We start from the raw sequence: 17,617 nt of genomic DNA on the forward strand, positions 1-17,617 counted from the left end.
ATATATATATATATATAATAAGCTGCATTAAAGGAAAATTGTGATCTCACTAGTTTATGATAGTAAAAAAGAAAACCCATGTACAATTTTATTAAATATTCATGCCCATATAATTCAATATTCCTTTGAACTATATATATATATATATATATGTACACATACATAATATGTATGTATACATGTAATGATGGCCTGGTAGAATCAAGTTGGCAACTTGGAAGGTGTTCGTGTACTGGTCGTGCCTCCCTTCATTTCTATTGAGAGCCTAATAGAGATTAAACACTCCATATATATATATATATATATATATATATTAATATTCAACATAATATATATATATATATATTTATTCTTACATTATATATTTTTGACGGTCCGATATTCATTGAATATTTATAATAAAAATTAATCCCGCAGCACGTGATACGTATCTAGCACACCTTATATTAAAATTATCCATCACCTTATAATATTAATAAAGTTTACAATTTGTTTTTTTTTTGTCTCAAAAACAAACAAGTACCCTGTACGTACACACATACATATGTATGTATACATACATATGTACATCGATATAAATACACAGCGTTCAATAAAATATAAAATATTTGTGTATTTTTTTTATTTTTTATTAATTGCAAAATAAACTAAAAAATATGTACTTTACATGAATTCAATGTCGCAATTAGGAAACCAATAAATTTATTACTGCCCATAAATTAATTTTTAAAATGTGTAAAAATAAACATAAGGGGAAAACTTATAATTTAATACCATCTAATTTAATTTTTGAATATTTAATTAAAAATGCCGTATGAGAAGGAATTAGAGGTGTACGTATATGTGCATATATATATATATATACACATATTATATGTAAGTAAATGCAGTGGAAGAATTAGAGAGAGAGACATTATATTAAATGAATTAAGCAGCCTAAAAGCCACCAATGGTGTTGTTTTGTCAACTTTCTCAACGATGAATATTTATAGAATTAAAGAGAGATTGAAGATTCAGGGAGTCACCTCAATTGTGGGTCCACTTTACACAATATATACATACGTGTGTATATATATATATATATATATGTATACACACATACATTACCCCTATCTCAAGTTCAAATTATATCTTTAATTTTACTATTTAAAATTTTTTTAAATTAATAAAAATGAAGATTTTTGAGTATTTTTATACAAATATATTTTTTAAAGTTGAATTTAAACTAAATTAAATTAATTTTTAATTTATAATTAAAAAAATTAATAAATATAAACCAAATATTTATATATATATATATATGCATTAATTCAGAATATTAGTCGTAGAAAAATGAATGTTTGGAGGAGAGATAAGACTGAAGAAAAGAAAAAAAGGAAAAAGTAAAGGGGGCACAGATCACAAGCAGATGACGATATGGTAACAGGCAGGACAAAAGAGGTAGGGGTCCGACGGGTGTGATGTACATACATGCTCCACGATTCACTGCTTTTTCCTTTTTACAAACTTATATTTCTCTTATAATATATATATATATGTATGTACACACACACACACACATGTATATGTATATGTATGTGTATGTGTACATGTTCTTGCCTTCTGTGAGTGTTGGCAGTGGCAGAAAGAAAGTCTTTAGTCAAAGTTTACCACACCAATTGTATGCACTGGTTTGATAGTCATGAGGCAAAAAGACTTGTATTTTGTATGAAATTTTTGGAATAATTTTGTGCTATACTAATTAAAATCATAATATAATATAATATAAATGATATGTATACAATAAAGAGTAGGAGGCTATTGGGGGAATTCCATTATTACCCTTTGAAGCTCTTTAATTTTACCAAATTGACATTCAATTTTTGGCTATAAATTCCAAGTTCCCTTCATCACCATTACACAAACACCACCACAGGACAGCAACACTGTTTTCTAACTCCCCCAGAAAAAGGGAAAGACAAGAGCAGTGTCAACCCAATAGTTAAAGAGCCAAACCTTCTCCTTCTTTGTTTGATTGAAAAAAAGAGAAAAGCAAAAACAGGGAGAGATTTAGCAGACAAGAAAGAAAGAAAGAAAGAAAGAAACTTTAATGGAGAACTTCCCAGTTATTGATTTGTCAAAGCTCAATGGAGAAGAGAGAGCATCAACCATGGAGTTGATCCATGATGCCTGTGAAAACTGGGGCTTCTTTGAGGTATTTCTAAATAAACCATCTATAACTTACATTTTTACACACACACACATGCTCATGTATATGTATAGTTATGTATATGTGAGTAGCAGCTGAAACTGAATGTTTGATTTTGGTTTTGAAAGTTGGTGAACCATGGGATCTCTCATGACCTGATGGACACTGTGGAGAGGCTGACAAAGGAGCATTACAAGAAGTGTATGGAGCAGAGATTCAAAGAAATGGTGGAAAGTAATGGTCTTGAGGCTGTTCAGTCTGAAATCAATGATATGGATTGGGAAAGTACCTTCTTCTTGCGCCATCTTCCAGCTTCAAACATGCATGAAATTCCTGATCTTGAAGATGACTACAGGTTCCCCTTCTCTCCCAAGTCCAGATTTTTTTTAATCTGATTGATGAAAATATCGAAAACCCAGAAGAAAAAAATGAAATTAGAGAAATGGGTTCTGTTGTTTTTCAAGTTTCTGATTTGGGCTTGTCTGGGTTGATTGTGGTGAAAACAGGAAGGCAATGAAGGAGTTTGCAGTGGGGCTGCAGAAACTTGCAGAGCAAATGTTAGACTTGTTGTGTGAGAATCTTGGGTTAGAGAAAGGGTATTTGAAGAAAGTATTTTATGGGTCAAAGGGTCCTAATTTTGGGACAAAGGTTAGCAACTATCCTCCATGTCCTAAACCAGATCTTATCAAGGGACTCAGAGCCCACACAGATGCAGGTGGCATCATCTTGTTGTTCCAAGATGACAAGGTCAGTGGCCTCCAGCTCCTCAAGGATGACCAGTGGGTTGATGTCCCTCCCATGAAACATTCCATTGTCATCAACCTTGGTGATCAACTTGAGGTATACATTTTTTTAATTATAAAGATTATTATATTTGTGGTGTATATTATATATATCACCCACATAAGCAAATTCTTAACTTGGGTTTAATTATATTATATTGGTAATTAACTTCTTAACAATATTATTCCTGTAATGATGTGATGCTATTTGTATTATTATACATGTCACTTGCTCTTAGATTTACTGTAAACCCCGTAAAGCTGCTTTTCTATATTAAAGGGGTCCATTTTCCTTTTTGTTTAAGCAACTTAAGGAATATATTGAGATTTTCTATGCAATAATTTCTGGGTTCCTTTCTGGTTCAGCATTGTCCCCTTTCTGTACTATAAAAGAGAATCCAAATAGGAACTAATTTTTTTTTTATTTGAATTTGATAAAATTTTAAATCACTAACATTCTTATTATTATTATTTTTTTGGTTGTTTATATAGGTGATTACTAACGGTAAATACAAGAGTGTAATGCACAGAGTTATAGCACAGACAGATGGGAACAGAATGTCACTAGCCTCATTCTACAATCCTGGAGATGATGCTGTGATCTACCCAGCACCATCTCTGGTAGAGAAAGAAGCAGAGAAGAATCAGATTTACCCAAAATTTGTGTTTGATGATTACATGAAACTTTATGTTGGGTTGAAATTTCAGGCTAAGGAGCCAAGATTTGAAGCCATGAAAGCCATGGAGTCTACTGTAACTCCTGGTGCCATTGCAACTGTTTGAAAGAAAGAAGAAAAAACCCTTCTTAGAAACTCAAAAAAAGGAAAGCTGGGTTTTACTCTTTTATGTGTTGGGTGTGTTTGTGTTGGTGAAAATTAATACTACAAAAATGATGTGCCTTTTTTTCTTACTGTTCTTTTACCTTTTAGTGTCAAGGAATTATGCCCTAATCATGGTGTTTGGAAGTTGATTGGCTTAGCAAGGAACTTACTAGCTTAAAATAACCCTATGGGTTTCTGTTGTGCTTTCTGTGTGTAATGTATTCTGTCTAGTGGCCTTTGGTGGGTTTCTGTTGTATAAAGTAATAATTTTAAGATTCTAATTATGCTTTTCTTTTAAGTATGATTTGTTTTATCATGTCTTTCCAACTTAATTTAATGTTTAATTGATTCATATTAATTATTACTATACCTATAAAATGTCGATAAAAAATAAAATATTTTTAAAATACAAATGAGTCGATGAACTTTACAAATGTAATTGATTTTATCATATTTATAAAGTTTGTCAATTCATTTATATTTTTAAAATACTTAAAAGTTAATTGATTATTATTATTTTTTTAAATAAAAAAAAATTTAAGTCAATTCTTTTAACTCGTTATGATTATAGAGTGTTCTTTTCATCTAAGTATTTCATAATTAATTGGAATCGACAAAGACCAACTTGGTCACGACAACTCTACCAACACATTGAACTAAGTTCTTAATTTTGTCAAATCAAATATATAAACCAACGATTACCAACCTATAATACACTCACAGAGTAATAAGTTCTATATTTTCAATAATATAAAAAATTTAACAACTAAACTGTCAAGTCGAACCAACCACTGTCAACATATAATACATTCACAAAATAATAAGTTCGATACTCTCAATAAAATTTAACTTTCAAACATATGAACCAACTTATAATAACTACTGTCAACCTAAAATACACTAAGCTCTTAAGTTTGTTAAATCAAACATACGAATCAACTACTGTTAACATATAACACACTCACAAATTAACAAGTTCTGTATTCTCAGTAAAATTCAAACTCGTAATTCTCAAATATAATATAAAAAATTTAACATCTAAAACTATCACGTTGATATGCTAAAAGTGTTTCGGAGCATTTTGCTAAAAAAAACTAGTTGACCAAATGAGAATTGCAACTTTTATAAGTTGGGAGAGAATAGTATTTAAGGTAAAAAAGTATGGAAAAATAGCCTTCTACTTTTTTGTTGAGAAGGAAATGTTCTTGATGCTTCATCTTCTTCCTTTTCTTATTTCTTTTTTTAATTTTTCTACACAAATTCTTTTTATCCTCATCTGCAAATTTGTTGGCCTCATCTCATCAAACCAGTTTCAGAAAGTGGAATACTGATTGAACCCACTTCAACACCACCAACCAAATCTTGTGGTGACATCAAATTTCTACATATATTTATTTGATTTGTCAAAGTGAAAATCTATATATATTATATGGTTTAGATAAATATATATACATTAATCATAACTACAATCATCTAATGAGAACCCATGAGCTGTACCAATAAAAAAAGAAGATGAAAATAAATACTGATAGCTCTTGTTCACATCCACATGCACATACAAAATGTGACTTATACGTCTGCATAGAGAATGTGGTAGTCAATTTTTTTCCCCCTTAAAGAAGTTCATATTCGGGGGCAAACATTACTTGTACAGTGTATGTATGTATATGAATGGATATGTAAAAGCACTGAGGCAAGTACCAATAGTTAGATGAGAATAAGGGCCACCAGCATCTCAGAAACAAAATAGACAAGAGCAAGTACGAAGTGTAGCTTTCAATATAGACCACCAGAGTAAGTGATTCAAGAGAACAATATGATCTCTTTCAGATAACGATGGCCTGTTTGGAATGAGAGAAAAGAAAGGAAAAGGAGAATTCAATATTGTTTTCTCTCATCTTAGTAATCTATCTCCATTCAATGTATTATACCACAGCAATTACTTTGTTTCTTTCTAAATAAAAAGTGTAACCCTTATAATATATCTATAGCACCAAAAGGGTGCAATCCATTTACCAAATGTTTTTTATTCTGCAAAATTATCAATGACATATCCAAAATCTTCCATTATGTAAATGTCATGACCCAAAATCAGAGAATAGAAATAATGTAACTATCTATCCCTGATTTTCCGACAGTTTGCTCTCAACCCCGTCAAATACTTTTCTGTTTCTCTCTTTCCACTCTACCTAAAAAATAGTAAAATGAGTAAGATTTATATATCTTTTCTTCTTACAAAATCCCTCCCCCCTCCCCCCCCTCACCCCCCCCCCCCCAAAGCCCAAAGCCCCTCTCACAATGAACCTGTAATAACCCAGTTAATCACTAATAAACCATAAACCATTGGCCAAAGATCATACACCACAAGGCACCATAAAAAAAAATGCGATTACAGGATTCAGCCGCTTCCTACCAGAGTAATTACTTTGTTGCAATAGACAAATAAATAATGTTCCCTACCCTCACTTTCTTTAGCTTCTCCCTCCCCAACAGACCCTTAAAGCAGAATGCAATATGGAATTTAAAAAATTGGTCAAAGAAAAAAGTCACTAAAAGCAAACATAACAAAAAAGGAATTCTCATTATAGACCAAACACCATCAAAGATTTTGATGTTAAAGCCAAAAATAAGAACCTAAGCTCTTGAAAATTAAAAGTCATCATATTCCAAACAATGTGTAAAAAGATTGTCACCTTGAAGGTTGACACAGACCTTAGAATTAATTCAAAATCTTTTTGAGTAAACCGCTGCATAATGTCGGAACCCAAATCTCCACTTCCAGAATAGAGTTTCCACAATTGTTGTCTTCATTTCAGCACAAAATTTCTAGATTACATCCACAACAAAAGTACTGCCATTTAACTCGCTAATCTTGATTAACCTCATCTTTGATACCTGCTTCAACAGCTACATTAACATTCAAATTCTCGACTTTTTGCTTATCCCCTTTTGCTGCAGTTTCTTTAGAGCAATGATTTTTCAGAACCATTGAGATATCACCCTCAGAAGCTCCAGCAAGCTTGAAGCGTTCAACTGCACCATCAAGGTTTTTCTCCCACCCATCCAGCCCCAATTTGCATTCAACTTGGGATTGTTCAAAAAGCATATTACCCCAGAAGAGATGTATTTGAGATCTCATTACGGCTGCTTGTTCTGCTGCTTCATCAGGTGAAATCTCACCCTGACCACCACCAGTTCCAGAAGACTCACCTTCAGCAGCATTTCCTTGTTTCTTCCTTCTCTTCAATGACTCTTCTTTCTTCGCATTTGGATCTTTAAGATCATTTATTCTTTGCTGCTCTAGCTTTTCCCACATCTCTGTTGCAGCTTTCATCTTCTCTTCTGCACTGGCAAAAAGTTGAAGTGTCTCTGTTGGATCCCACCCTGAGAGATCAATCTTCTTAGCAAGTGCAAAAGACCAATGAAGCTTGGCCATTTCAAATTGCTGCTGCCCTAGAGCCAGCAAACCCTCATAAAAGTCAGGCTTGATCAGGAGTGCCTGCTCATACTTTTCTCTGGCTAAGGAGTATTTTTCTTTAACCCAGTCATAAGCGACCTGAAGCTGCGCTGCCACTACATCTTTACCAGCAGACTCATCCAAGGGAATCCGTTTCCTTGCAGCACACATATGAACATTTCCCCAGTTGAAAAAAGCCAAAGCAGCCACCTCCTGGAACTTTGAAGCTGCCTTGTCAAAAAGGTTCTGAGCTTCTTCACTTGTAACTGTCTCCTCAAGCGCCTCTGAACAGTGCTCCATCCCGAGCTCATGCAAGTCAATGTGAGCATCTGGATCAATACCCACATGGGTGCGGAAAAGCTGAGCAAATTCAAACAGCCAATCATCCATCTCCACTTCCTTGCACTCTGGATCTTCTGGAGTCCCTGATTTTTCATTTTGAACTTTTCTATCTGGCTTATTAATCTCTGCATTTTCAGTTTCTAATACAGACTCCACAAGGGATGAATGAGATCCACTTTCGTCTCCCTTTACCTCCTCATTCTCCAGAGGCTTCTCCTCCTCTTCCTCCAACAAAAGTGGCTCCTGTTCCGGACTCACCTCTACAATATGCAATCTCAACATCCCGACTGAATCAGCTTTATTTGCCTCAGGATCTTTTGGCAAATCACTGTCCACAGAGGATTCTGCCAATCTGAGTTCAGCAGTACTTGTTATAGTTACCAAATCCCCATCATTATCCTTGTACTTGATCAAAACTGAGTTTGAAGAAGGAAAACGTTTGCTCACAATCTCCCTTAACACCTTAAAACTGCAGTTCACTGGCATCTGCCCAAGCCTAATGTCATGATCGTAAACCAGCTTCAATGGCCTCCAACGAAATGCAACCTCCAATGCCTGCCCACGGATGGGAAATGAAACTGAAGAAGACAAAGACTGTTGTCCTGGACTATCAATGTTTACATTAGTAGCACCTTTAGAAGGACCATTCAGCGGCTTCAGCACAACTTTCGGCAACTGGATTTTGCTCTCATGACCATTTTCAGTGGCTATATTCAACGGGGACTTCTCCGCCTTATTACTAGGCAATGTAATAGATCCTCCAGGTGCACCTGTTGCCTTCTTGGACACTGGCCGGGCAGGTAAACATGGCCCAAGACCAGCAATTGGAGCCCCACGAACTGCAGAAGCCCCAAGTGCAGCAGGGGATGGTCTGCTCTGGAGATCTTGCTGTGCTTCCTGGCGAGGACCCAATGCTGTCCTCAATCTACGGCCAATCTCCAAAGCATCCCGGTGATTTGGGTCAGCCCCCAGCAACACCTGGACATCCTGCATCGCCATTTCATACTTCCCTATAGCCTCAAAAGCTCGAGCCCTCCTAAGGAGGGCTCGAACAAATCGAGGCTGCACCTGAAGTGCCATAGTACACTCACTAATAACAGTGTCATAATCAATAGGTTTCATTTGCATCAAACAAGCAGCCCTATTGCTGTGAAACACAGCTCTATCCGGGTGGGTTTTGGGGGTAAGCCTAAGAGCATTATCATACTGCTCAAGAGCACCCACATAGTCCTTGTTCTGAAACCTCTTGTTTCCTTCTTCTTTGAGCTCATGAGCTCTTTTCAGAAAGATTGAAGAGTCCAAGTCAACCACACCATTAGCATTTGGTGTAGACGAACTAGCAGAATCAGTTGGCACCTGGTTAAACCCACCCTTCTTTTTCCTCCCTCCAGATTTCCCCATATAATTTGCAGACTCTTTTCTCACAACACACAATTCTAACTATTCAATTATAGTAACAAAAGCAAACATGTACCCGGTAGAGAACGAATATCAAAGCCTCAATTTTCGAAGCGTCTTCAAGGAGAACTCGAGCTCAATTATGGATAAAACGAGATTAGAAGTCGATACTTACAAATACAAAACGCTGAAAGTAGGCACCTTTGCACAAGATTGTTCAATTGCAAGATTCCTTTTTGAAATTCCAATAGCTGAATTACTGAGAGAAAGGACAAGATGGGGATGGAGATAAATGTTAATAGAGCTCAGGTTAGAGAGAGCAGGAGAGAGAGAGAGAGAGATGGAAGGAAAATGGATTTTTGATGATGGGAACTATGAAACCCTAGAAGGTTGGATCAGTTTGATCAATCTACGGTAGACCCTAACTGTTGAATCACTTCCAGCCGTTCGATCTCATCACAGCTCACATCATACCTAGGTGGGTGGGCCTTACTTTACCCCCTGGATGACATCTGCCATAACGGCCCAGAATCTAATGGACAGTATGGTAAAATAACATCAAAAGGATTTCTAATATAGGGTTCCTGAGCAGCTCTATAAAAAACTCGCTTCATTGAGTGCATCCCTAAGCCTTCATTGCTTGCAGAGCTTCCAGCTTTACTGTGATTAGGTCGACTCTGTTTCTGGGTTGGCTTAAAACCTTTGAAGATCTTTTATTTTGGGTTTCAATTGAATCGTCTTCTCTATTTGTTATCTTTTGTTTGGTGCTTTCTTGTAAAGTTTTCTACTTTTAGCTTAGCATGTTTTCATGGTTTTTGAAGATTTTCTCTTAATGGGTTTCTGTAGAATCTTCTTTCTTCTCTGTTTGTTCTTAGGGCTATTTTGGTGGTGCTTCCTTGTGAAGTTTTATGCTTCAGATTTAAGAAATTCTTTTAGTGGCGCCTCGGTTCTGTTTTACAGAATGGGGAGACTGAAAAAAAGTGTCTCTTCATTGAGAAATAAACGAGGTAGAATAAAATCAACGGCCGAGATATCGTTTCAGTCGTCCATTTCTCTTGATTGACGATTCGATTGTTGCTCGTCCAAATCTCCATTTAATTTCTATGAAATCTCTTTTGATTTGTTCTTACGTTCTTGTTTTTGGGGAACTTGAATTGGTTCTTTTGTTTGTAGGGAACTTGAATTGGCATTCTGGTTAGTGAATATGATTCCAAAGTTCATATGCTTAATTTTTTTCTTCTTTGATTGATTTGTCTTAAAAAAAAACTAAAACAAGTGATTTTTTTTTTTTGAGAATATTTCTCTGAACAATCCCTAGATCTGTTTATAAATCTAACCGAGAAATTCCCAAAAAAAGAACAAATAGTTTGGCGATCATGGGTATCAACCATGACAAGCCAATGTGAATGGATTGGAGTCTGATGAATTCCTTTTGGCAATTTGAAACCCTAAATTTATATTCTTGAGGCATAAACCCTAAATTTGTTGGTGCACTGTGAAACTAATCTCATAACCGGAATGGTATAGAAACTTCAGAGAATAAAGAATGAGGTTTTGTTGTGAAATGGAAAAAAAATAAAATCTCATTATTCAAGTGAACTAAATCTGGAACATGTAACTTAAGCAATATCAAAGAGAAAATTTAGAACAAAGAGAGATTTTCTTATGATTGCTTTTTCCTATGACCTGATAGTATGATAATGCACTGGAGATATGATAACTCCACCCACCATTTCAAAGGTGTATGGTCAACAAGACTTAACAAATTAATAATGGTATATATAGTAGCACGACAGAAGGAATGTAAAGCTCAATCTTTTGATGAAAATGAACAGAACACACGTTGGGGCAGTAAAGTTTAAACTTTGATCTTTTCGGGCTCTAAATCAAACTTCCCTTCCTCACGGGTGGTTATGAATGCCGGAGATGAAAGTCAAGAAAAAACTTCTTTCAAGCAACTATACTGTTGTTATTGTCTCTTTGAACATGAAAATGACATTGACAAGTGCTTCAAGCTGGAAATATCAAATAACTCCATGAACCTCTGATCTGACACTCTAGTTTTGGCAGCAGCGAATCTCTGGTACTCGTCAAAAATGGAAGTTAAGCACCATCTCTGCAATTTCCTTAAGCATCCCACGAGACAACCGGTGCGGTGCTGCAGAGCATCCAAAGCAAAGATTGAAAGATTTGCCAAAACTTTTGTAAGTTGATTAACAGACTGTAAAAATGATGAAACAGGATGTTAACTAATATTTGCACACCTTTCCACGTTTGCAGTGAATTAGGACTGGGTGGTTATTAACATCTGAGATGGCACAAGGAAAAAAGAATCAGATAAGCATACTAGAAAAAGAACGTCAATGGCATTACTAGGAAAGGTTTAACTTATTTATAATACCAAGTAGTACTTTCAAAGCCTCTCGAATTACTTCGTCTGGAATATTAACGAAAGGTTCCTGTAAAGAACATAACATGCTTGAGATCCTCTCATCCCATTTCACTACATGGTAAGCAAAAACTTCAAACCAAATCAGAGATTGCTGGCAAAAATAACAAACATACAGGAAAGTGTATCCACAATATTCGAAAGACAAGTTCTTAAACCTACCTTAAATGGGATAAAATTTCGGCAGAAGTGTCAAAATCCCTACCAGAAATTGGACGTGAGTTTGGCAGAAATGGCAACTAGGAATTGGGGCAGGAATCCTGCCATATTTAGTTCTCTACCATAAGTAACCACACGAGTTGCTTATTTGTCCAGATTAGTATTCATTCAGGATTTAGTTACTTCTGGATACCACGTTCAACATACGAACACCCACAGAAACATGATATTGGAAGGAATAAAATCAAATTTAAATGTTAACTTGCAATTGCAGTACAAGATAAAAGGCAAATATCAAACGTGCATGCTAAATCATAAAAAGTTTCGATGTATGGAACAAGAACAAAGCTAGAAGGAGAAAGAATTTCTCTACTGTAATATCTGGATCCAAAATTTGATTCGGAATTATTTTTAAAATTTAAAAAAATATATAAAAATATAATTTATAAATTTTTATTTAATATAAAATTATGAAAAAAATAGGTGAATGATGAAATTAAAAATAATTTTCAAAAAAATGAGTGAAAATTTAGGTTCGATGAGTGTTTTTGAAAGAAAAATCAGAAACTAGAGACCAAAACGCACTTTAAAAAAAATGTACCACGTAGAACCACTCATTTAGCGGCCCCGACGAACCAGAGTGCGCCGTGTGGTAAAGTACGGTGACTCGGTGCCATGTAAGAGGCCACGCTGGCAATCCACATGCCCGCGATTGGATAGTCCAGATGCGTTCCCGCACGCATGGACTATTCGGATCTGTTCCCTCCTCGAACAAAATCGGACGGTCGCAATTAAACGCGATGAGTGGCCCAGATTCATTTATTCTTTAAATGCGATCGTACAGTTCAAATCAAATCGCAATGAACGGTGTTTAGATTCATTTTCTCTTCAAACGCGATCGGACGGCCGAGATCAAATGCGATGAACGGCCCAAATTTAAGAAAAACGAGTAGAAATATCTCACTTCACACTGAATCCAAACCCTAACTGTCAGCCCCCTGCTAGAGAAAGGAGCTAACCGCCGCCTCCCGCCGCGCCGAAACCACCTCCGACCGTAAAAAAAAGATAAAATTTTTCTTATTCACTCGGAATTTGATTTTGACACCCCTATGGCCAAATTGGAGCAAAAGAATCGGCGAATAAACCGGAAACCGCGGGTAAATCCTGGCACCACTACCGCAGAAAAACTAAAAATCGCATTCGATGAGCCCCTTCCTGATTCCCATTTCGTGCGATTTTTTCACCATTGTGTTCACTATTCTGTTTTCCACAGGTTAACCGAAGAAAAACACTCAGCCGCGAAAGTGAGTCGGCAGAGCCGCCGCGCCAGAAAATTCCACCGTCAATTTTTCGACTTTTTTCAGACTACTGAGACCCCCTAACATGTTTTCTCGCAGGGATTGGTATAAAACCGACCAAAACCAGCCGAAACAGGACAAAACTGGCCGAAAACTACCAGTCCAAGGTAAACCGCCGTCGCGAGCAACGATGTCGTCGCCGGAGCACGGTGGTGTCGCTGTGCCAAAATTTCGAAATTAATCGAAAAAGGGTTTAACACCGTTTTTGGGTTTTTGGAGTATTTCTACGTACGTAAAACGTGTTTTAATCTCTACAGAAAAATTCAATAAACTCGAGGATCGCTAGTAAGCAGAATAGAAAGTTTAGTGTTTCGAATATCGATTCGGGTAAGAATTCTCACCTTATTCTCTTTTATGAAATTAAATTTTAATTATCAATAATACAGTATTTTACGTAATTTAGAAAACTTTAAGAATTAATTACAGATTACTAATGGAGCCAGAATCGTTTATTAATTATTATTGTCATGTTTAATTGATTGATTGATTTTACAGCTTTAAATACATGACAATATACTGGAATTGGTAAAATGATTCAGTTGTATTTCTTTAATACATGTATTGTTTGTCTTGCGTTGATTTAAGGTTAAATTATGAAACTGAAAATTAAATGTAAACAGAAAATTGATTAATTAAGTGAATAAATGAATGGTAGCCTTACTAGATATCCTGAAAGATGGTGGACGAACCGAGTACATAGAAAACCTTACCGTGAACGTCGCCTCATACCAAACGGAATATCGAAGATTGATATTTTAGCGTTCATACCAGACAGGGTATGAGCACGGCCCGTTTCACCCTCATACCAAACGAGATATTGAGAGATGATATTTTTGGCGTTCACACCGAACGGGATATGAGAATGGTCAGTTAATTAACAATGTTGAATAATGGTTCACGCGTAATAGGGGCATTCCTATGGACCCCCCATGAATACCGTAGACAGATAAAAAGAAAAGTTATTATTCTTATTTACTTGAATATGAGATTATGATACCGTTGAGTTATTGTCTCAATAGATCGGTTTTCAAAATCTCGTTACGGTAATAAGTATGCAATAAATGATTTTATTTATGATAAATGAATTTACTTAAATTAAGAGCTCCATTAGCTGTTTTTATTATTTTTACCAACCTTCATTTATGTATCGGTAAATAGAATGATATTCTTACTACGCTAATGTACTTTACCATTTCATTTACTATTTCAGATCAACAGGACCAAGATTCAGATTCCAATTAACAAGGGGATTCTGAATAGTTCACCACCCGAACTCCCTTCAAATGGTAATGAAGGTCGTCCTAAGCTATATAATTGTTTACTTTTTATTTATTTATTAATTTTTCGCTTATTTTTTTTAGAATGTTCATTCCCATAACCTTATTAGGTATTCTAAATTATTGTGTAAGGAATGTAAATCTTAACTCTATTATTTCGCTTCCGTATTCAATTTATAATTTTATTTTCTTTTAAGTTCCAGACTGTTACTATCGAGAAAAATGGAAATGAAAAAATCAGACGGCCCCACAAATGAAAGATGGGTCACAATATGAACTGGAGATGCTTCGGATGTGTATTCACAAAATCTAAAACCCGCAAATGCTTACTGCGCTTCTAGGAGAATCAACAAAGAGCCATGGCAGCATGAAGTTGCTTCAGCCCCCAATCCCACAACAAGCTACTCATATGGAATCTACTATTCGATCCAAAGAGGGGACACTAAAGTATCAGAGCAAAAGTTTTCCTTCATGAATCATATTGCAATTTTGCAGAGATCAGTTATCTACTTCTAGATCTCTTTAAAACCCAACAAAAATTACTAAAAAAAATTTCAGAGAGTTATTATTGATATTACGAATGATGCTAAACGTTGGTAAACTGCATAAAATTGACACCTAAGGGCTTGCCTTTTAGATCCAAACTGCCGAAGAAAAAACGAATTTTCCTCATACACCTTCAAAACCAACCTCTCAAATTATTTAGTCAGTTATAGTATCTGTTTGATAGCCAGTAAACAATAAACTTTGAATGCGCATCCTCTGATTAATGATCTCAATTCCCAAAACATTACCTCGTCGAAATTGCAAGGAAATGAAATTAAGGAAAAAAAAAAAAAAAAACCCAAGCATACCTTGCACCCCTCGATCCCGAACTGAAAAAGCTTAATCCCATTAGCCTTCAAAAATTCATTATTGGTCTCTGGATAAGGCTCAGGGCACAAATATCTAAACAGAGGGGAAATCAAATAAACCGACCCTTGTTACTTTGATTATATACAAGGCAAATACGAACCTATCTTGTAGGATAAGTAAACTATTCAAAAAAGTGAAGGCAGAAAAAAAAAAAAGAAACAGGAGCATGTTAGGAGAGGAAATGGGTTATATACTCACATAATCGAACGGAGCCCTAGGGTTTGCAAGAAGCTGAAATTGGCAGAATCTGGAAACCCCGACCTGAAAATTCCCGTATCAACGATCGCAAAGTTCAACGGAGGCACGAACAGATCCTCCCCGTCCCTCTCCTCGTTCTCATCCTCTTCCCCATCCTCCTTCCCATTTGCCGGCGGCGGATCCCGCGCCGCGATTACCGCACGAAACCCTCCCTCCACGTCATCTATTCTCATGATCTTCCCGCCAAAATATTTGAAAAGAAAAAACCGAAATTGAATCTTTTGCTAGGAGGAGGAGAAGAAGAAGAAGAAGAAGAAGAGAAAATTTAAAAAGAAAATAGGAAGAGAATTTCAAGGGAAATTCTACTGAATCAGAATATGAATTTACGGAGGATTATTATATAATTTGGATTAGAATTTGACGGAAGGGGATCGTGGGAAGCAGTGAATGCGAGATGAGATTGAGAGAGGGCCGGGTGGTGTGGTTGGTTAAGTAAATACCGCGTGTTAATTAAGATAAGATTAATGATTAATTAAATGTTTTGCGGTAATTGATTGTGATTAAGGATTTATTTAATGAAGGGCAAATTAGGTTAATAGAGAGGGACGTCCAGGTTATGGAAAAACCCTACACGTATCTAACTGAGACTGACTTGCCAATGACTAGCAATCTTTTAGATTTATTACAAAAATACCCTTTGAAATTTTTATTTTTGTTAATTATGTAAAAGCTCATTTTTATTTATTTAATTTAATTTAAATTAAACTTGAGTTATCTAAAACTTAGCTTCGTTTAAGCTGAAAAATTTACAAACAGCAGTTCTTGAGATTCTGAATTTTTTATATAATTTCTTCATTAGAACAATCTATAATGGAGAATGGAGAAAAACAAGTTTAAATACAAATGGAATTTGAGACGAAAATATTCGTAAGAATTGATCTTTGAGTATGGAGGGTGTTCATTTGACATGGACAAGTCTTTCAAAATGTAAGCAGTTGAGAATATTAAATTATCGATGATCGCTTAGACATGATGATTCCCAATTTGAAGAAACAGTATATATATGATTTTGCAGTAATGACATACGAAATCAAGTGAGATTGTCAATCCGTTTGGCAGAGAAGAGAAATTTTGGACATGGCCAGGAATAGGTTGGTATTTGTCCTTGATCAATGGTTTTGAAGTCAGAACTAGTTATTGGCTTCCTCACCTGAGGTTATGGTGTTTGTAAGAGAATGTCTTCATAATGACATATCAAGCTTTTCTCATAATAGCAATCCCACCATTAGTTGGTTCCGGAACAAATACAAAACTTCGGAAATTCCATCTAAACAGACGAGTACTATGGTTTTAAGAAAATTTTCTTCCTCAAGACATGTATTGTAACACCCAAAAAAAAAAAATATCATTTTTATTTTTGTTTTTGAATTTTTGTTTAATTATATATATATATATATTTAATTTATAAGATTTAATTTAATTTAATTTAATGAAAATAAAAATAACAATAATGATAAAGTAGGGTAAAATTATTTTTTGGATTTAATTGAAATTGATTTTGGGAAAAAATGGTGAAAATTTAGATTCTGGGGTATTTTTGAAAAGAAAATCGGAAACTGGGAGTCAAAACGCAATTTGAAAAAGTTGTGCCATGTCAACAGCCACGTCAGCAGCCCAGTCAGCAGTCCCGGCCAACCAGGACAAGTCGCGTGGCAAGGAACGCTAACACGGGACGGGCCACGTGGGCGATTCGCGTGCGCGCAATTGGACGGCCCAGATCCGTTCCCGCGCGCACGGATGGCCCAGATCCGTTCCTGCGCGCACGGACGGCCCAGATCTCATGCATAACTGACAGTCCAGATTCAATCAGGCACGGACGTCCCAGATTTAATCCCAAATAAATCGCGATCGGACGGTTCAGATTAAATCTTGATGGACAGTTGAGATTAAAAGGGGAATGGTATAAATAACTCCACCCACACCCGACCACAAACCCTAGCCGCCAGTGCCTCACCGGAGAAGAAGAACCAGACGCCGGAGGAGCCAGCCGCCGCCACCCGCCGCCGCACCGGAGAATTTTTCGACCGCCAATCGAAGTAAATTTTCTCCCCTTGGCTCGTTTTTCGATGCCGAATCTGCCTATGGCCAAACCGGAGCCAAACTACCGGCCAATTAGCCAGAAAACCCTGCCGAAGTCCAGCAGCGTCACCGCGGCTTCCATATATTTTTGCCTTCGATGAGGCTCTTCCCGATCTCCATTCGATGCAATTTTT

At 36.0% G+C, this 17,617-nt stretch overlaps 3 protein-coding genes and 1 non-coding gene across 4 annotated transcripts; 2 read left to right on the forward strand and 2 right to left on the reverse strand.

The window, feature by feature from the left end:
- The first annotated feature begins 1,897 nt into the window (after nucleotides 1–1,897).
- On the forward strand, nucleotides 1,898–4,072 carry LOC110808078 (1-aminocyclopropane-1-carboxylate oxidase). Its single transcript, XM_088208613.1, has 4 exons — nucleotides 1,898–2,194; nucleotides 2,317–2,543; nucleotides 2,695–3,028; nucleotides 3,463–4,072. The coding sequence occupies exons 1-4, from the start codon at nucleotides 2,090–2,092 to the stop codon at nucleotides 3,751–3,753; spliced, it is 957 nt and encodes a 318-aa protein (XP_088064739.1). The 5' UTR covers nucleotides 1,898–2,089; the 3' UTR covers nucleotides 3,754–4,072.
- Nucleotides 4,073–6,353: 2,281 nt separating this feature from the next.
- PHOX2 (Octicosapeptide/Phox/Bem1p (PB1) domain-containing protein / tetratricopeptide repeat (TPR)-containing protein) lies at nucleotides 6,354–9,806 on the reverse strand. The gene has a single exon (XM_088208359.1). It carries the CDS (start codon nucleotides 8,989–8,991, stop codon nucleotides 6,658–6,660), a length of 2,334 nt encoding a protein of 777 aa, XP_088064485.1. The 5' UTR covers nucleotides 8,992–9,806; the 3' UTR covers nucleotides 6,354–6,657.
- A 137-nt stretch (nucleotides 9,807–9,943) lies between these two features.
- Nucleotides 9,944–10,076, forward strand: LOC148252852 (small nucleolar RNA snoR111). Its single transcript, XR_015813760.1, has one exon. It is a non-coding gene; the product is annotated as a small nucleolar RNA snoR111 (small nucleolar RNA).
- Nucleotides 10,077–10,629: 553 nt separating this feature from the next.
- Nucleotides 10,630–15,828, reverse strand: LOC110808098 (inositol diphosphatase DSP4-like). Its single transcript, XM_022033452.2, has 5 exons — nucleotides 15,345–15,828; nucleotides 15,086–15,179; nucleotides 11,390–11,447; nucleotides 11,253–11,296; nucleotides 10,630–11,146 (listed from the first exon to the last, which is right to left on the reverse strand). The coding sequence occupies exons 1-5, from the start codon at nucleotides 15,575–15,577 to the stop codon at nucleotides 10,958–10,960; spliced, it is 618 nt and encodes a 205-aa protein (XP_021889144.1). The 5' UTR covers nucleotides 15,578–15,828; the 3' UTR covers nucleotides 10,630–10,957.
- Nucleotides 15,829–17,617: the final 1,789 nt, after the last annotated feature.

The sequence above is a fragment of the Carica papaya genome, chromosome 7 (genome assembly GCF_054855325.1).
Source record: "Carica papaya isolate Zhongbai chromosome 7, ASM5485532v1, whole genome shotgun sequence".
Lineage (NCBI taxonomy): Eukaryota > Viridiplantae > Streptophyta > Magnoliopsida > Brassicales > Caricaceae > Carica > Carica papaya.